Source organism: Callionymus lyra, chromosome 4 (assembly GCF_982586985.1).
Source record: "Callionymus lyra chromosome 4, fCalLyr1.hap1.1, whole genome shotgun sequence".
Lineage (NCBI taxonomy): Eukaryota > Metazoa > Chordata > Actinopteri > Syngnathiformes > Callionymidae > Callionymus > Callionymus lyra.
In genome coordinates, this window is record NC_141821.1 from 15,052,675 (window position 1) to 15,066,463 (window position 13,789).

Below are 13,789 nucleotides of genomic sequence, written 5' to 3' on the forward strand. Positions count from 1 at the left end.
AAGAGAAACAAAGTGAATCAGAAGATTGTTTTTTGTTTTTTTTCCAGCATGTTAACAATCCAGAATAACTGTTCATCACAATTTAATATATTTAAGTTTTAGTTTTTTATATTTTGATCGCTTTCTATAAAATTCAGGTAAACCTGTTAAAAAAAGGTCCAAGCAATTAAGCAATAAACACGTGGACTAATACTGATTTTAACTATTGGTTGATTATTTTTTCAAACACAAGTTTCATAAGTAAGTTTAATTGTTACTATAGAAGAAACAACATCACTGACGCGAGTATTCTCTACTACAGCCATTTATCTGTATTGTTACACAGCTGAACACAAGATGGCGCACGAGTTTCCGTCGCGACCATATGAGCCGAAGAAGAAATCCCGGGGTGCAGTTCGTGCGCGGGGAGTCGAAATTTGTTTTTATTTCCCGTGATTTCGCTTTTCAAAGATATTATTTTGTTTTCGCCACTTTTCCAAACCAACGGTGACCAATGCTGGTTTATGGACTCGTTTATGTAAGTGTTTTTTTCCTGCTGCTGCAGTTTTAGTTTTGGAAAACAATATTTGTTTTATATTATTATCAACACTAAGTACGACCTATAACGTTGTCAGAATAATAGAATACATATTTTATATACAAAACGAAGTAAAAGGCTCATTGAAGAATAGAATAACAATAAAGAAATGTTTGAACGTTTTATTTTTACGATTAAACATGAAGGATAAAAGTATTTACTTCCGTGTTTTAAGTCATTTGTACTTCAGAGAACATCACATATTTTTGTCAGAAAATGTAAATTCTAACGTGAGTTCGATAATTGAAGCTATTTGGAGTTTATTCATTGTTTTGTGCCATATTTATTGTTTAAAACAGATTTATATTTTCACCAAGTTAACAGATCATACAAAACGTAATGTTTAAGATGCGAAATAATAAAAATGTCATTGTCAGAGATGACTCTGTAACCAGATTTGTCTTGGTTGTAAATAATTTGAATTATAAACTTATATTGTCTAATTTTCTTTGTTTTCACCATTTTCCGTCCATTAAGAGCGCGATGGAAAACTCATGTATCATTCACATTTTTTTGTCTATGGTTTTTATTTTGAAGGGCAATGATCCAGTTCCTAATTAAAGTTCAAGTTCTTTTATTGTCAAATATACATGTATGCAAGACATACAGCATAGATGTAATTGTAGTCCTCTCAGAACCACAATGCAAAACATGTAGTTGACGATGAAAGGACATTAAATAAGAAATTCAAAAAATAAACCATAAATAATCAACAAAAGGAAATAATCAACAATCCATTAATAAACAGAATATCAACAAAATTTACAAAGTTAAGGCACAGGTATTGCAAGTGGAGGTGAGATTGATGGTAGGTCAGGGAGGGAGTTGAGTCTCCTGACTGGTGGAAGAAGCTGTTTTTTAACCTGCTGGTTCTGGCCTGAAGTCTCCTCCTGTAGGATGGGTGAGTTGGGTGTTATAAATGTCCAGAAGGGGGGGGGAGACACCGATGATCCTCTCAGCTGCTCTTATGATGCGCTGCAGGGTCTTGCTGCAGGAGGCTTGACCGGATTCTCTCGATGGTGCCTCTGTAGAAGGTGAGCATCATAGGTGGTGGGGCTCTTGCTCTCCTCAGTCTGCGGAGGAAGTACAGGCGCTGGTGGCCTTTTTTGGCCAATAGCTGTATTTTGGCTTAGCCAGGACAGATCTTTAGAGATGTGCAAACCCAGGAACTTGGTGCTGCTCTCCTTCTCCACTGCAGCTCCGTCAAAGGTTACGGGTGGATGCTGGTCGTGCACTCTCCTGAAGTCCACAATGACCTCCTTAGTCTTCTCCACGTTCAGGTGGAGATTGTTGTCTTTGCACCACCTGGTCAGCCTGTTGACCTCACTCCTGTAGACCGTCTCATCGCTGCTGTCTCGGTCTACAGTTGTGTCATCCGCTTACTTGATGAAGAGGTTGAAGCTGGATGATGGGGTGCAGTCATGGGTCAGCAGAGTGAAGAGGAGGGGGCTCAGCACACATCCTTGGGGGGCCCATGAGTTAAGTGTGATGGTGCTGGAGGTGTCACTGCCGACACGCACTGCCTGTGGTCTCCCGTCAAGAAGTCCAACAGCCAGTTGCACAGGGAGGTGTTGAGTCCCAACTGGTCCAGTTTGTGGATGAGCTGCTGTTGGGATGATCCTGTTGAATGCTGAGCTGAAGTCCATGAACAGCATTCTGACGTATGAGTCTTTAGTCTCCAAGTCGGAGACTCATTTCATGAGGATGGGAGTGAGTGCGATCGGACAGTAGTCGTTGTAGCTGGCGGAAGATGACTTCATCGGGACTGGGATGATGATGGTGGTGGCTTTGAGGGACAACAGCTTGTCTCAGTGAAGATGTCGGTGACAACATCTGTGAGCTCCTCGGCACACTCATCTCTCAGGACACAACCAGGAATGTTATCAGAACCCTGGGCTTTCCTTGGGTTTGTGCGTCTGAGGCATTGCCTGACATTCTCTGGGGATAGCGTGAGCACCTGGTCCTCAGCGTTGTCTTCGGTACCTGGGTTCTGTTGTTTGCCTAAACACGAGCAAAGAAGTTATTCAGCTGGTTCAGCAGAGAGGTGGAGCTGTTGCAGCTTCTGTAGAACCCACAGGCCACACGCAAATGTGTCTTTTCGCTGGTTTGTTGACTTTAATCAGCGGCCTGTGCAAATAGGTGAACAAAAACACAAAAACACTGATCAGACGGGAGAGAGGAGCCGCTGTGTGTTCTCACGCCGCCATCTTAATAATAATACTTTGCATATCGAAATCAACGCAGGTAAATTATTGACAGTTTGTTAGTCCAGAGAGAAAGAGAAGACTGCAACGGAGTTTGCTTTCGGATTTATTTGCCATTTGGAAGTTGCAGAGGTACATTTTTTATTCATATCACGTTGTTTTTAGATTGAATTAGATTTTATTAATCCCTCTGGAGATAACCGCCGTGAACCAAGAGTTAAAGTTACTCAAATGGTGTCAAGACCCTTAAGCGTCTGGACAAATGTGTTTACTGTATTATCCTTTTAATCTTCAGCTCTTACGTTGTGCCGTTGGCTTGGTTCATAAACAAATAAAGACAGTAACCATAATAATTAGCCGTTTGAGTCTATCTACATTTAAAAAATGTTAAATTTTGGGTTTGTTTTTTTCTCCGAAAGCGACGTGACATTGAAATCTCATTCTTGTAATTTTCTGAAACTTGTCAGCCCTGCTTTAAGATTGAAAGATGAGCAGCCCTGACCTCAGCAACAAATCAACCACATCTGCTGACCTTTTCAAGGATTTATACGAACAACTTGGAAAATGCCACTTCGATGCACTTCAAGGTAAAACAATAATTTAGTTGGTTCAACACATTATTTCTGTAAAGTTAAAAAAAAACATGGTTTTCTGTCTTTCAGAACTGCAGGATAAAGTGACAAAACTGAAGAAAGAGCGCTCTTTGTGAGTATCAGCTCTTTAACCAAGTTACTGCATAAGCACTCTTTAGACGGATTCCTAATGAGTCAATATTGATTTTGTCTGTTTACGTCTAGAGACGCACAGAAACTGGAAATCTACTACAAACGCAACCAGCAGCTGAAGGAGCAAAACAAAGTGCTGCAGGATGCGGTTAATAAGGAAGACAGGTATTTGTACTTTTCACTTTTAAGACGTGTGTCTGATTTTCACAAGAAAAAAAATATGCTATTTTCATATTATTTTCACTATCAAATTGTATCATAGAAATAAATGAGTAGCAAAAGCTGTGTTTTTTTTCCTTCCAGGTTGAAAGAAAATGACTGTAAAAGTTGTGCAAAATTGGAGGAAAACTTGAAAAATAGCCAAGACCAGAGCCGGTCTATCATCAAGAAACTAAGTATGTTAACCTGTTTTTTTATGCTGTTCCTACTTACTCCTCCATGTTCAAATAAAGCTCTTAATTTCTGTTGACATAGTAAAATTAAGTGTATTGCAAAGCTGGACTTAAATGGCAGCATGAGATGTAATATAAAATGGCGAGTTGCAGTGATCGTTGTGATTTCGGCTTTATTTATTTGAGGATTTTCTGGGTATTACTTTATAAATATATATATGTTTGGCCTTTAAATACGTTTTCTCTCACTTGTTATTGCTTCATCATGAATAAAATATTGCTTCTATTTAATTCACTGGGTTCCTGCAGATCCTTAAATAATCTTTAAAGCCCTTAAATTCATTAACCTAAAAACAAGGCCTTAATTGGCACTGGAATGTCTTAAATCGGATTTTCAAAAGTCTTTAGAATGTGTGTACACTAAGTATTCTATTTTTGTTTAAAATCTCTAAATATTTGGTAACATCTATTTATGAAAACTGATGGTTGTCCTTGCAGAGGTCGAAGTAGACACCCTGGAATATGAAAACAAAAAATTACATGCCACGTTACAGAAGTTGAATAGGCAAGTGTTTTGATTTATTCCAAAGATGATGTCATTTGGTAACATGTTTTTTTTTTTTTCTTCCGCAAATAGTCAAAAATTCGAGTCACTCTCTTCCTCCGATCAAGAGGAGGGAATTATTCCGGACTCTCCGGTCCTGGCCAGCTCTCTGCCCGTTTCAAATAAACTAAAGAAGCGAAAGAATTTCGACAAATCGAAGCACGTTCGATATTTAGAAATTCCGCTTTCTTTATCCCACAAAACCACATTCAGTGGTAGGTTCTCATCAATGGTTATTCACATGTAGAACTTTGTGAATATGTTTAAACTCTCTGTTTTTTTTCTTCAGAGCAGAAAAAAGAGCCGAGTAAAGTCCCAGAAAAAGCTGAGGTTCTTGTTCCAAATACGTGTGAACTTGACACGGAACCACTTCTCAGTATGAATTATTTTTTATTTCCATTAAAAGTGCTGACTTGAGAACCATAACTCCAATTAAAAGTGTTTGAAGTATTGATTTGATCAGACAATTACAACATGCAGAAACTTATAATAATGTTTTTTTTTTTGCTAATCTGATTATCTCTTCTTCTCTCAGATGAAGAAAACATTGTTATTGCAGAAACCTGCGCTCTGGAACTTGACATCCCTAACACAGTATGTAGAGTTCCAAGTTCTATATTAGGTCTTTCGTGGTTTGATGTTGATGATGGTTGGATCTGTCTTGTAATAAGTTAAATTATTGTTTGGAAAGAAGTAATTGGGAATGTTGACCATACAAACGATTAGAATTCAAAGAAAGGGTTAAACTTTGCATTACATTATGTACAATGAGGTATACAGTTGTCTAAAATATAATTGTATGTCAAATTACTCAATTTAAAAGTAAACACAGAATTGAAGGAAACTAAAAGTGTTAGAATAAAAAAACACTATACGGAAAAAAACCCATTAGATTCAATTATGAGTTATAAAACAGGCTTTAGCTACCCTTGCTAGCTGAGATCTGTAGTTGACAACCAATAATTTTATTTTAATGACTATTGTTAATAGTGCTTTTTATTAAACAGACAACTTGAAAAGAGTACAACTAGAAAACCTCTGAACTTACGATGGAAAATTATATTTTACCTTTAAATGTACTCTAGAAGAATGAAGCCACAAGATTATTTGAAACTTCTTGCCTGTTTTTTTTTCCCATCAGAAATTGGACACAACTTCAGTTTATCAAGTGAACTCCAAAGCAACACGGATGTCAGATGTTCGGTTAAAGTAAGAACACATACTCTCTTTGCCTCGGGAAACATTTCTCTTCCCTTCAACTTGTTTCTTTGCATCCAGGCCACACCGCTCCTCCTCCACATCGCTCCATAATCCACACTCTTCCACTCTACTTCCACGGGTCAAACGTGGAGCAGAAAATGACACAATTAGCAAAGCAAAACGAATGAAGGAGGAAGAGCTTTGCATGGACGACAAACAAATGAACGTAGCATCAAGTGTTACGGCGAGGATGAAAGCTGAACCAGATGGAAGATGCAACAAAGACTTTGCTGACCAAAGCATGAAGGACAGTTCAAGCAGCAAGGTTTGACTTGATTCTTTTGATTAGATTAGATTAGATAGACTGTATTAATCCCTCTGGAGATTTAGATTTCCTGTCATTATACAAACACACTGTAATGATTCAAAATATTACAAGATAATTTAGTTAAGTTACTTAAAGGGCAACTAATGTAAGTAAGTAAGTAATTTTTATTTGTATAGCGCTTTTCCAGACCAGGGTCACAAAGCGCTTAAACAATCAAAACAATACTCAATAAATGATATACTTAAAAATGATAAGGGCAAGATAAAATTGATAACACAACAGGAGTTCCAGAAAATCAAAGTAAAACTTTAACTCTCCTGACTCGCATGTTTCAAATGTTGAAGTCTCTCCAAGATGCAGTAAGTCCCTCATCATGACCATGTTTTGAACTTATTACTTTATAAAGTTCTCCCCCGTCTGAAATCACAGCAAAGGAGAGGTTACAAGAGTGGAGTCCATCATGACGTAATAAAGGTTTACTCTATGTCCAACCTTCTGTAATCATGTCCCACTTTGTTTATACAACGAGCCCCTTGGAGGTGAAGACTTCGAGGATTGATTGACTGATCTTCCAAGATTTAAAAGACACTTAAATCAACACATTAGTTTCCCTTTAAGATTTGCATTAGAAGTTAAGCAGATGTGTATTGTCTTTCGTCCGCTTTATGTTTGAGGCCATGACTCAGAACAGACAATAAAAAAATGGGGAAATGTACAATGATAAATATATATTTTTTACATTCGCAGGCCAAGTCAGAACGCCGTGGAAACCTTGAACACACAATTGACTGTAGTCCTGAATTCAAGAAACCCAACAGGACACATTTGACACACAAGCGATCTGACACTCAAGAGGTGGAGCCCATGTGGAGCATCGACCCCGCGCTCGCACTGTCCATGTATGAGAGTCAGCCAGACAAGGTACGTCCTTTGTAAATCTACTTACCTACTTACTTTATATCTCATTATCAGGTGATGGTTATTAACAAACTGAAACTTTAGTCTGTTTAACCTGATAATTATAGATTCAGGGTATATACTGGTTCTTAACATTTCTAAAGATCCAATAATTTAAATATGGGACTCTTAAATGTCTGGAATTATAGCAAAATGTCAATCGTCTTAAAAGTTGTTTTTGTATTTACATTACTTATTCAAATCAAATGCGTAAACTCCAGTCTTGCTTTGTGATTGGATTAAATTACATTCATCTTTATTGAGCCAGAAGGAAATTGAGGGTAGTGGTCAGCTTCTCTTACACAAAAAACAAGGGCGTACAGTCATTAAAAATAGTGTTTAAAAGGGTGATCTATGTGATTTTAAAGAAGTGGCTATCATCTTCTCTTAAAAAAGTGTTCGATGAAGCATGGTCTTCATTTTCAGAGTCCACTAGATGGCATATTTTCGATATAGTCTTGGCTGCTAAGCCACTATTTTAATGAAACGCCCATAAATTTTAAAGGCATGAGCGCCAACAATGATAAAATGTCACCATCAATAAGTATTTCCAACGCTCCCTTCTCCCTCCCCCCTGAGCCGAGAGCCCCAAAGTGAGGTGGAAGAAGAAAAAAGGAGCTTGGGGAGTTAGAAAAAAGATCACGAAAAGTTAAAAAGATGATCTAAGCAGAGAGCGTAATGAAATCAAAAGCAAAGCCACATTTCATTTTGTCAGGGATCTGATCAGCGCACATTGACATCAAGTTTATCCAATGATTTCTCTAAAACAGTGATTCCCAATCTGTGGGGCGCTGTCCCCTGGTGGGCTGCGAAGGTATTGCAAGTGGGCCGCAAAATAGTTTCCAAAATGCATCCAAAATCATTTTTTTGTGGGAGGGTGGTTGTAATTATATACAGTAAATATAAAAAATACACAAAATAATGTTTTAAATGTTAAATCTCGTTAAGTTAAAAAGGATATTAAACGTTTTCAAATATTCTTCATATTCATTATATTGTTTTTCCTTCGAGTATTATACATGTGACAAGGAAATAAGAATGCATTATAATGCCTTCGTATTCATGCGGTCGGAGGTGGGCCTCAAAGGTTTTTGAGACTTAAAAGTGGGCCCCGAGTTAGAAAAGGTTGAGAACCACTGCTCTAAAAGATCCTACTTGATGTGAGGCTGTTGCAACCAAGACAGCAGCTCAAACTAACAGAGTGCTCCCAGGGAAAATAAAACGCTGTCTCTGCCAACAGGTGGAAATGCAGGACCATCACAGCGATCTTGAGGACAGCGACTGCACCTGGATCAGTCACAGTGTTCTCCAGAAACACGCTGGACACGATGCAGATGATCCCGATGAGACGGGTATATACAAAAAAACCTCTGTGTCTACAATGTATAACTGCATTCTTGAAGTTTTCCCTTCACGTCCCTCAGGGATAGGAGACAAGGCCAACGACAGTCTGGATCGAATGTTTGACACTACAGAGTGCAGAGAGTACAAGTCCTTCATGTGTTCACACCCGGATCGGAGCCCTGAAGGCGGCGACTTTCATGAGGAGTGTGAAGATGGTGAAATAAAATACTGTGTCCATGTATTCATGTGTGGGTGGTCATGGGTAATTTACCTTGTGCCTCGTGTCTGCAGAATCTCCAGATCACTCTCCAAGTTTTATCAGGGGACAGCAAGATGGGTGAGCGGACACACAAACATGACTTTGATTCTTGAATCGGCGACAAAGTTGTACTGTAAAAAGTACTGAACTTGTATCTGCATTTTATTGTAAAAGTGTATTGTTGTTCTGAATTCAGACAACCGGCGTACGCACATGTGGCTGTGGTCCGCAAGAAAGACGAACGCAGGAAACTGAAGGGCACCACGTGCAAGGAATGTGAAATAGTAAGTGATGCCGACGTCGGAAGATATTTCTATTTTCTCATGTTCATCATGATAACAGTGTCCATCTTTCACAGTATTACAGTTACTTGCCGGAGGAGGAGAGAGAGAAGAAGTTGGCGATGTGCTCCAGACATCGATTTCTTCATCTACCTCCCGCTACCCCGGAAAACTTTTGGGAAGTTGGGTTTCCATCAACTCAGACGTGCGTCGATCGAGGTAATGCAACGTGTATCATCATTGTCGTACTAATACTTGTGTTTATTGTAGTATCCAAATTAAGATGTGTTTATTTAACCCAGGTTTAACTGTTTGAACTGTTGAAGAGAAATGTGTTCAATAATCTCTAACGCTACCGTGTTACATTTAGCTTCAGCTTAGGTGTGACGTCAACATTTCCCTCCATCCATCTTAGTTACTCAGTTACTCCATCCCTCTCTCTAGGTTACATCCATGAAGAAGAAGCTCCGCAGACCCGCATGCGAAGAAGACAACCTCTCAACGCTCTTTTCTCCCAGAAAAAACGAGAGAGTCCGACGTAGAGATCTGAGACCGAACCAGGTCTGTCGTAGCAAAAACTGTCAACACAATTATTGTCTATTTAATATTCTATCTTTACTTGAATAAACGGAAAATCAAACGACTGCTCATTATGTTTATTATATAGAAGAAAAACAACACATTGTAATACATTTTTAACTTAAAAAAAGAATCTCATGACGGCGTGTGTCTTGTCGACTGTGTTTCTCTCTCACTGTAAACCAGGAGAGCTTCTCCTGCATGACTCACCATGACACTGGAAGCAGAGAAATAGCACAAGTATGACATCATTCCGCAGTAAGTCAGCCTCTCGATCCTCTCTTGAAGTCTTTTCCTTAAGAACTGAATCATGATCAGATGTTATTCTCACCAAATGATGGATGGAATGTTGATATCCATGTTGAAAATGAGAGGCGAGAGACACATGGCGGTCACCTGTGACGATCAGATCACGAGTTAAGTTTCTGAGGAGTTTCTTTTTTTTGACAAAAAAAAATGAAAGAAAACCTTTGATAGAAAAATCCACACGGCAAAGTGCTCGCACGAGAAGCCCGTCTTTAATTTGACAGTTGCCAACAGCAACAAAAACCCTAGTAAAGCGCTGGAACAGAGAGGCGGATTGATCATTTGAACATGGTTAGATTCATGACACGTATGTAAGACTAGCGCTCACCTGGCGCAGCAGCCGCAGTGAAAGGTGCGGGACTGGAGAGATGGAAACTCCAAGGCACTCATGAGGTCACCTGAGGACGCCACAGGTTTGAATCTTTCGCGGCCGTGATATGATTTGAATGTTGGTCTGACCTGTAGGATGAGCTGCCACGGCCAGGAGCAGCACGCTGCATGAAAGAACGACATCGACGTCAAATAACAACAAACACCAGGAAAACAACAATAACCTTCAGCAAATGCAAACATTATGACCATTTTTGTACATCTAACAAATCAAGCTAAAAAAAATGTGATGCGTTCCTTAAAACCAATTTTTAACTATAAGGCTCTTTCTTTTTACATCTAGGAATATTTTAACCCTTGGGTTATCTCTGGGTCAAGGTGACCCCAAGGCCCCAAAACTAACAACCTCCACCTCCATGCATTTCTTGAAGCCAGGGAGATCGTTCACCTTGACCCAGAGACAACACAAGGGATACCTCAAACACATGTTTTTCGCCTTAGGGTCACCTTGACCCAGAGATAACACAAGGGATACCTCAAACACATTTGTTTTCTGGCCTTTGGGTCACCTTGACCCAGGGATAGCTCAAACACAATTTTTTTTGCACCTTAAGGTCACCTCAACCAAGTGATAAGACAAAGGATACCACAAACACATTTGTTTTCGGGCCTTCGGGTCACCTTGATCCAGGGATAACGCAAGGGATACCTCAAACACATTTGTTTTATGGGCCTTCGAGTCACCTTGAGCCAGGGATAACTCAAACACATTTGTTTTTGGCCATTCAGGTCACCTTGACCCAGCGATAACACAAGGGATATCACAAACAAATTTGTTTTCGGGCCTTCGGGTCACCTTGACCCAGAGATAACAAGGGATACCTCAAACACATTTGTTTTCGGGCCTACGGGTCACCTTGACCCAAGGATAACGCGAGGGTTAAAGATAAGGTGATTTACTTCACCTCTAACTAATCGCTCCAGGGCTGTATTGATTTATTTTGATCTTTTCCCCCCAAAAACACTAACAATTCTTGGCTTTCAAATCATATTATATTCAAATCATTTATATTTCAATAAAGTGTGTTTCAAATAAAACATTTCAATTGTTGTATTTACAATTAACATTCAACTATTCACAGCGTTTGTTCATGTTTGTGTTGCACTTAAACTCCAGTAATAACCTCTGCAGCTAAAGGAACAATAATACTGCGAGGTTGAACCCGAGTCGTGATACGTGTCGTAACACCAGATTCTTTTGAAGTACGATTCTAGATCTAAATTGTGGGTCATTTCATCTTACCTGAACAGGTAGTTGATACACAGCTGTTCAATGTCACTGCAACATACAAATCAAGAGGAAATTAAAAAAAATCAAACATGTCCGGGATGATGTTAATTTCCAGGACCTGGTCCTCTTACCTTAAGTTACTGGACTTGTTGTGCACCTGGAACACCCTGTATGCACCTGAGATCCCAATAGAAAACAACCTTTTAATTCGTGTTAATCCTTTTTACCGACCACTTAAATGTCCGCCTCACTCTACTACCGTCTCTTTATTTGGCTAAGATCCACGAAAATACATCAGATGCAAGTAAGTAAGTAAGTCATTTTTATTTGTATAGCGCTTTTCCAGACCAGGGTCACAAAGCGCTTAAACAATCAAAACAATATTCAATAAAGTATATACTTTAAAGATCAAGATAAAACTGATAACACAACAGGAGTTCCAGAAAATCAAGGAAACGTAATGAACAAATAAAAACGTCTTAAGATGTTTCTTAAAGAGTCAGTAGATCATCAAACACAGAGGGAGAGGAAGATCCTTCCAAAGCTTAGGAGCAACAGCCTGGAAGGATTTCTCTCCTCTGGTCCTGAACTGTGTGTGAGGAACCATCAGTAGATTCTGATCCACAGACCTCAGAGCCCGAGCTGGGGTGTAAGGCTGGATCAGATCACTGATGGAAGGAGGAGCCTGACCATGAATAGATCTGAAAGTAAGAACCAGAATTTAAAAATCCTGAAAGAAACTGGAAGCCAGTGAAGAGTTTTAAGGATTGGAGAAATGTGAGTTCTTCTACTAGAGCGGGTTAGAATTCTCGCTGCAGAGTTTTGTATTAACTGCAGGCGAGACAGATCCTTGTAAAGACATGAAAATAAACTGTTGCAATAGTCCAGGCGAGAAGACACAAACGCATGGATTACAATGTACCAACTCACCAACACAGAAGAGGTGACCTGCGGCCCACGAGTAACTGCTGATGTCAAACTGAAAATAAATATGAAACATTTTAATTTAGCCTCTCTCAGACCACACTAAGTGACATCGGGGACTGACAAGAAGACTTACCTGACTGTCATAGTGAGGAAGGTTGATGGCAGAAAGCAGCATCAGAGAAATGCTGAAGGAAGGAAAACATCTTTATTTTCTTGCCACCATCCCAACAAACGTCCTATCATCCGAGTCAACATTCTCGACTGGACTTTTCAAAACACACCTGATCGTCTTCATCCGCTGCATCTTCTGCAAAGAGAAGCTCCAAATATTGATGGTGTTTTCAAAAGACGTTCGATGGGATCTGTCTCACCTGTCTGTGCACGACCGTCTGGATGATCTGACTGATGACGTGAGAGGTGTTCTGGAGCGTGAAGAAGTAAGGAATGTCCTGCCGGAAGCAAAGAGAGTCAGTCGAGAACAAACTTTTATTTGTTTGTAGGAAGCAAGAAGGTGATCGTGAGCAGCACTGACGAGTCGAGACAAGGCCCTGGATCCGGCGTAGATGTTCCCCACGAACAGGAGGGAGCCGGGGAGCCAGTACAGAACCGATGACCTGGAAAATAAAGTGGTTGAAGGTAAAAGAAGAAGATGTACTTCAGAGCTGCAGGTATACCTGGAGATACGACTCATCTCCACCCAGCCCAGCTTCCCGCACAGAAGGAGCAGGAACGCTCCAACAAATGTCTGCCATCTTTGAAAAAACTTTAATTGATGAATTTTGTCGTTGATGGCGGCACTTTAAAAAATGACTTACCCTTGAAACAGTGTTGGATAAGTAAACTTCAACACTGAGAGGACGAACTAGGAAACAAAACACATGGTCAACTATTTCAAAATAATAAGTCAAAACACAATTTTGGGTCAAATTGAACATGCAAAAATGTTTTTTTAGTTAACATTTTCTATTTCCTGTTGTAGAAAAGAAGGCAACGCCTTTATCTTATCTTTTAATGACACTATTTAAGCATTGATTTAAGCTGTTTGTATACCAACCAGATGGAATCATGATTAAAAAAAAAAGGAAATAAACTCAATGGTTTTACCTTGTTCGTGAAATATGAAACCACGAACACAAAACTGAAAGCGAGGCCAGTAAAGTGTCGTTTCCACTGCATGTTGAGCTGCCGACGCGCCTCATGATGCACGAAATAAATCCAAAACAAATCACATGTTGGTTTCGAACTACAAACGCTGTCACAAACTAAACTTCCTTTTTTTTTCTTTTTTCTTTTTCTGTCCCGATGACACGTCAAGACGTCGTCAGTCAAAGATCGTCTATCACACACAGATGTTCGTATGTTGTCATTGGTCGTTTAAGATGTTCATGTTCACGCACGTCCTTTATTTATTTTCATTCATTTATTTCATTGCCACAAAAAAGTCACGTGAAATCCAACTAATAACTTAACAATATTGTTTACAAA

General features: G+C 39.4%; 2 protein-coding genes across 3 annotated transcripts; one reads left to right on the plus strand and one right to left on the minus strand.

The window, feature by feature from the left end:
* The first annotated feature begins 393 nt into the window (after positions 1 to 393).
* rbbp8 (retinoblastoma binding protein 8) lies at positions 394 to 9,494 on the plus strand. 2 transcript variants are annotated; one of them, XM_087788888.1, is made up of 18 exons: positions 394 to 517; positions 3,249 to 3,368; positions 3,444 to 3,486; positions 3,579 to 3,671; positions 3,810 to 3,901; positions 4,397 to 4,463; positions 4,536 to 4,717; positions 4,792 to 4,878; positions 5,038 to 5,096; positions 5,644 to 5,711; positions 5,781 to 6,027; positions 6,778 to 6,951; positions 8,228 to 8,339; positions 8,412 to 8,546; positions 8,623 to 8,668; positions 8,787 to 8,874; positions 8,949 to 9,090; positions 9,316 to 9,494. In XM_087788888.1, the coding sequence occupies exons 2-18, from the start codon at positions 3,269 to 3,271 to the stop codon at positions 9,411 to 9,413; spliced, it is 1,833 nt and encodes a 610-aa protein (XP_087645014.1). In that variant the 5' UTR covers positions 394 to 517; positions 3,249 to 3,268; the 3' UTR covers positions 9,414 to 9,494. The 2 variants fall into 2 exon arrangements, with proteins under 2 accessions (XP_087645014.1, XP_087645015.1); XM_087788889.1 differs by lacking the exon at positions 394 to 517 and adding an exon at positions 2,728 to 2,913.
* Positions 9,495 to 9,512: 18 nt separating this feature from the next.
* On the minus strand, positions 9,513 to 13,599 carry slc35d4 (solute carrier family 35 member D4). The gene is made up of 15 exons (XM_087788891.1): positions 13,409 to 13,599; positions 13,120 to 13,166; positions 12,979 to 13,056; positions 12,837 to 12,918; positions 12,676 to 12,753; positions 12,586 to 12,611; positions 12,438 to 12,489; positions 12,308 to 12,356; positions 11,509 to 11,554; positions 11,390 to 11,425; positions 10,216 to 10,250; positions 10,085 to 10,154; positions 9,919 to 10,012; positions 9,782 to 9,846; positions 9,513 to 9,667 (listed from the first exon to the last, which is right to left on the minus strand). The coding sequence occupies exons 1-15, from the start codon at positions 13,478 to 13,480 to the stop codon at positions 9,586 to 9,588; spliced, it is 912 nt and encodes a 303-aa protein (XP_087645017.1). The 5' UTR covers positions 13,481 to 13,599; the 3' UTR covers positions 9,513 to 9,585.
* Between the last annotated feature and the right edge of the window lie 190 nt (positions 13,600 to 13,789).

Coding starts and splice junctions, on each gene's coding strand:
- slc35d4 (XM_087788891.1), bottom strand. CDS start 13,480: ATGCAGTGGAAACGACACTTTACTGGCCTCGCTTTCAGTTTTGTGTTC. Junction 12,919..12,978: donor GAGATGAGTCGTATCTCCAG/GTATACCTGCAG, acceptor TTTATTTTCCAG/GTCATCGGTTCTGTACTGGC. Junction 10,155..10,215: donor CGTGGCAGCTCATCCTACAG/GTCAGACCAACA, acceptor TGGCGTCCTCAG/GTGACCTCATGAGTGCCTTG.
- rbbp8 (XM_087788888.1), top strand. CDS start 3,269: ATGAGCAGCCCTGACCTCAGCAACAAATCAACCACATCTGCTGACCTT. Junction 8,340..8,411: donor AGATGATCCCGATGAGACGG/GTATATACAAAA, acceptor CACGTCCCTCAG/GGATAGGAGACAAGGCCAAC. Junction 8,875..8,948: donor CGTGCAAGGAATGTGAAATA/GTAAGTGATGCC, acceptor CATCTTTCACAG/TATTACAGTTACTTGCCGGA.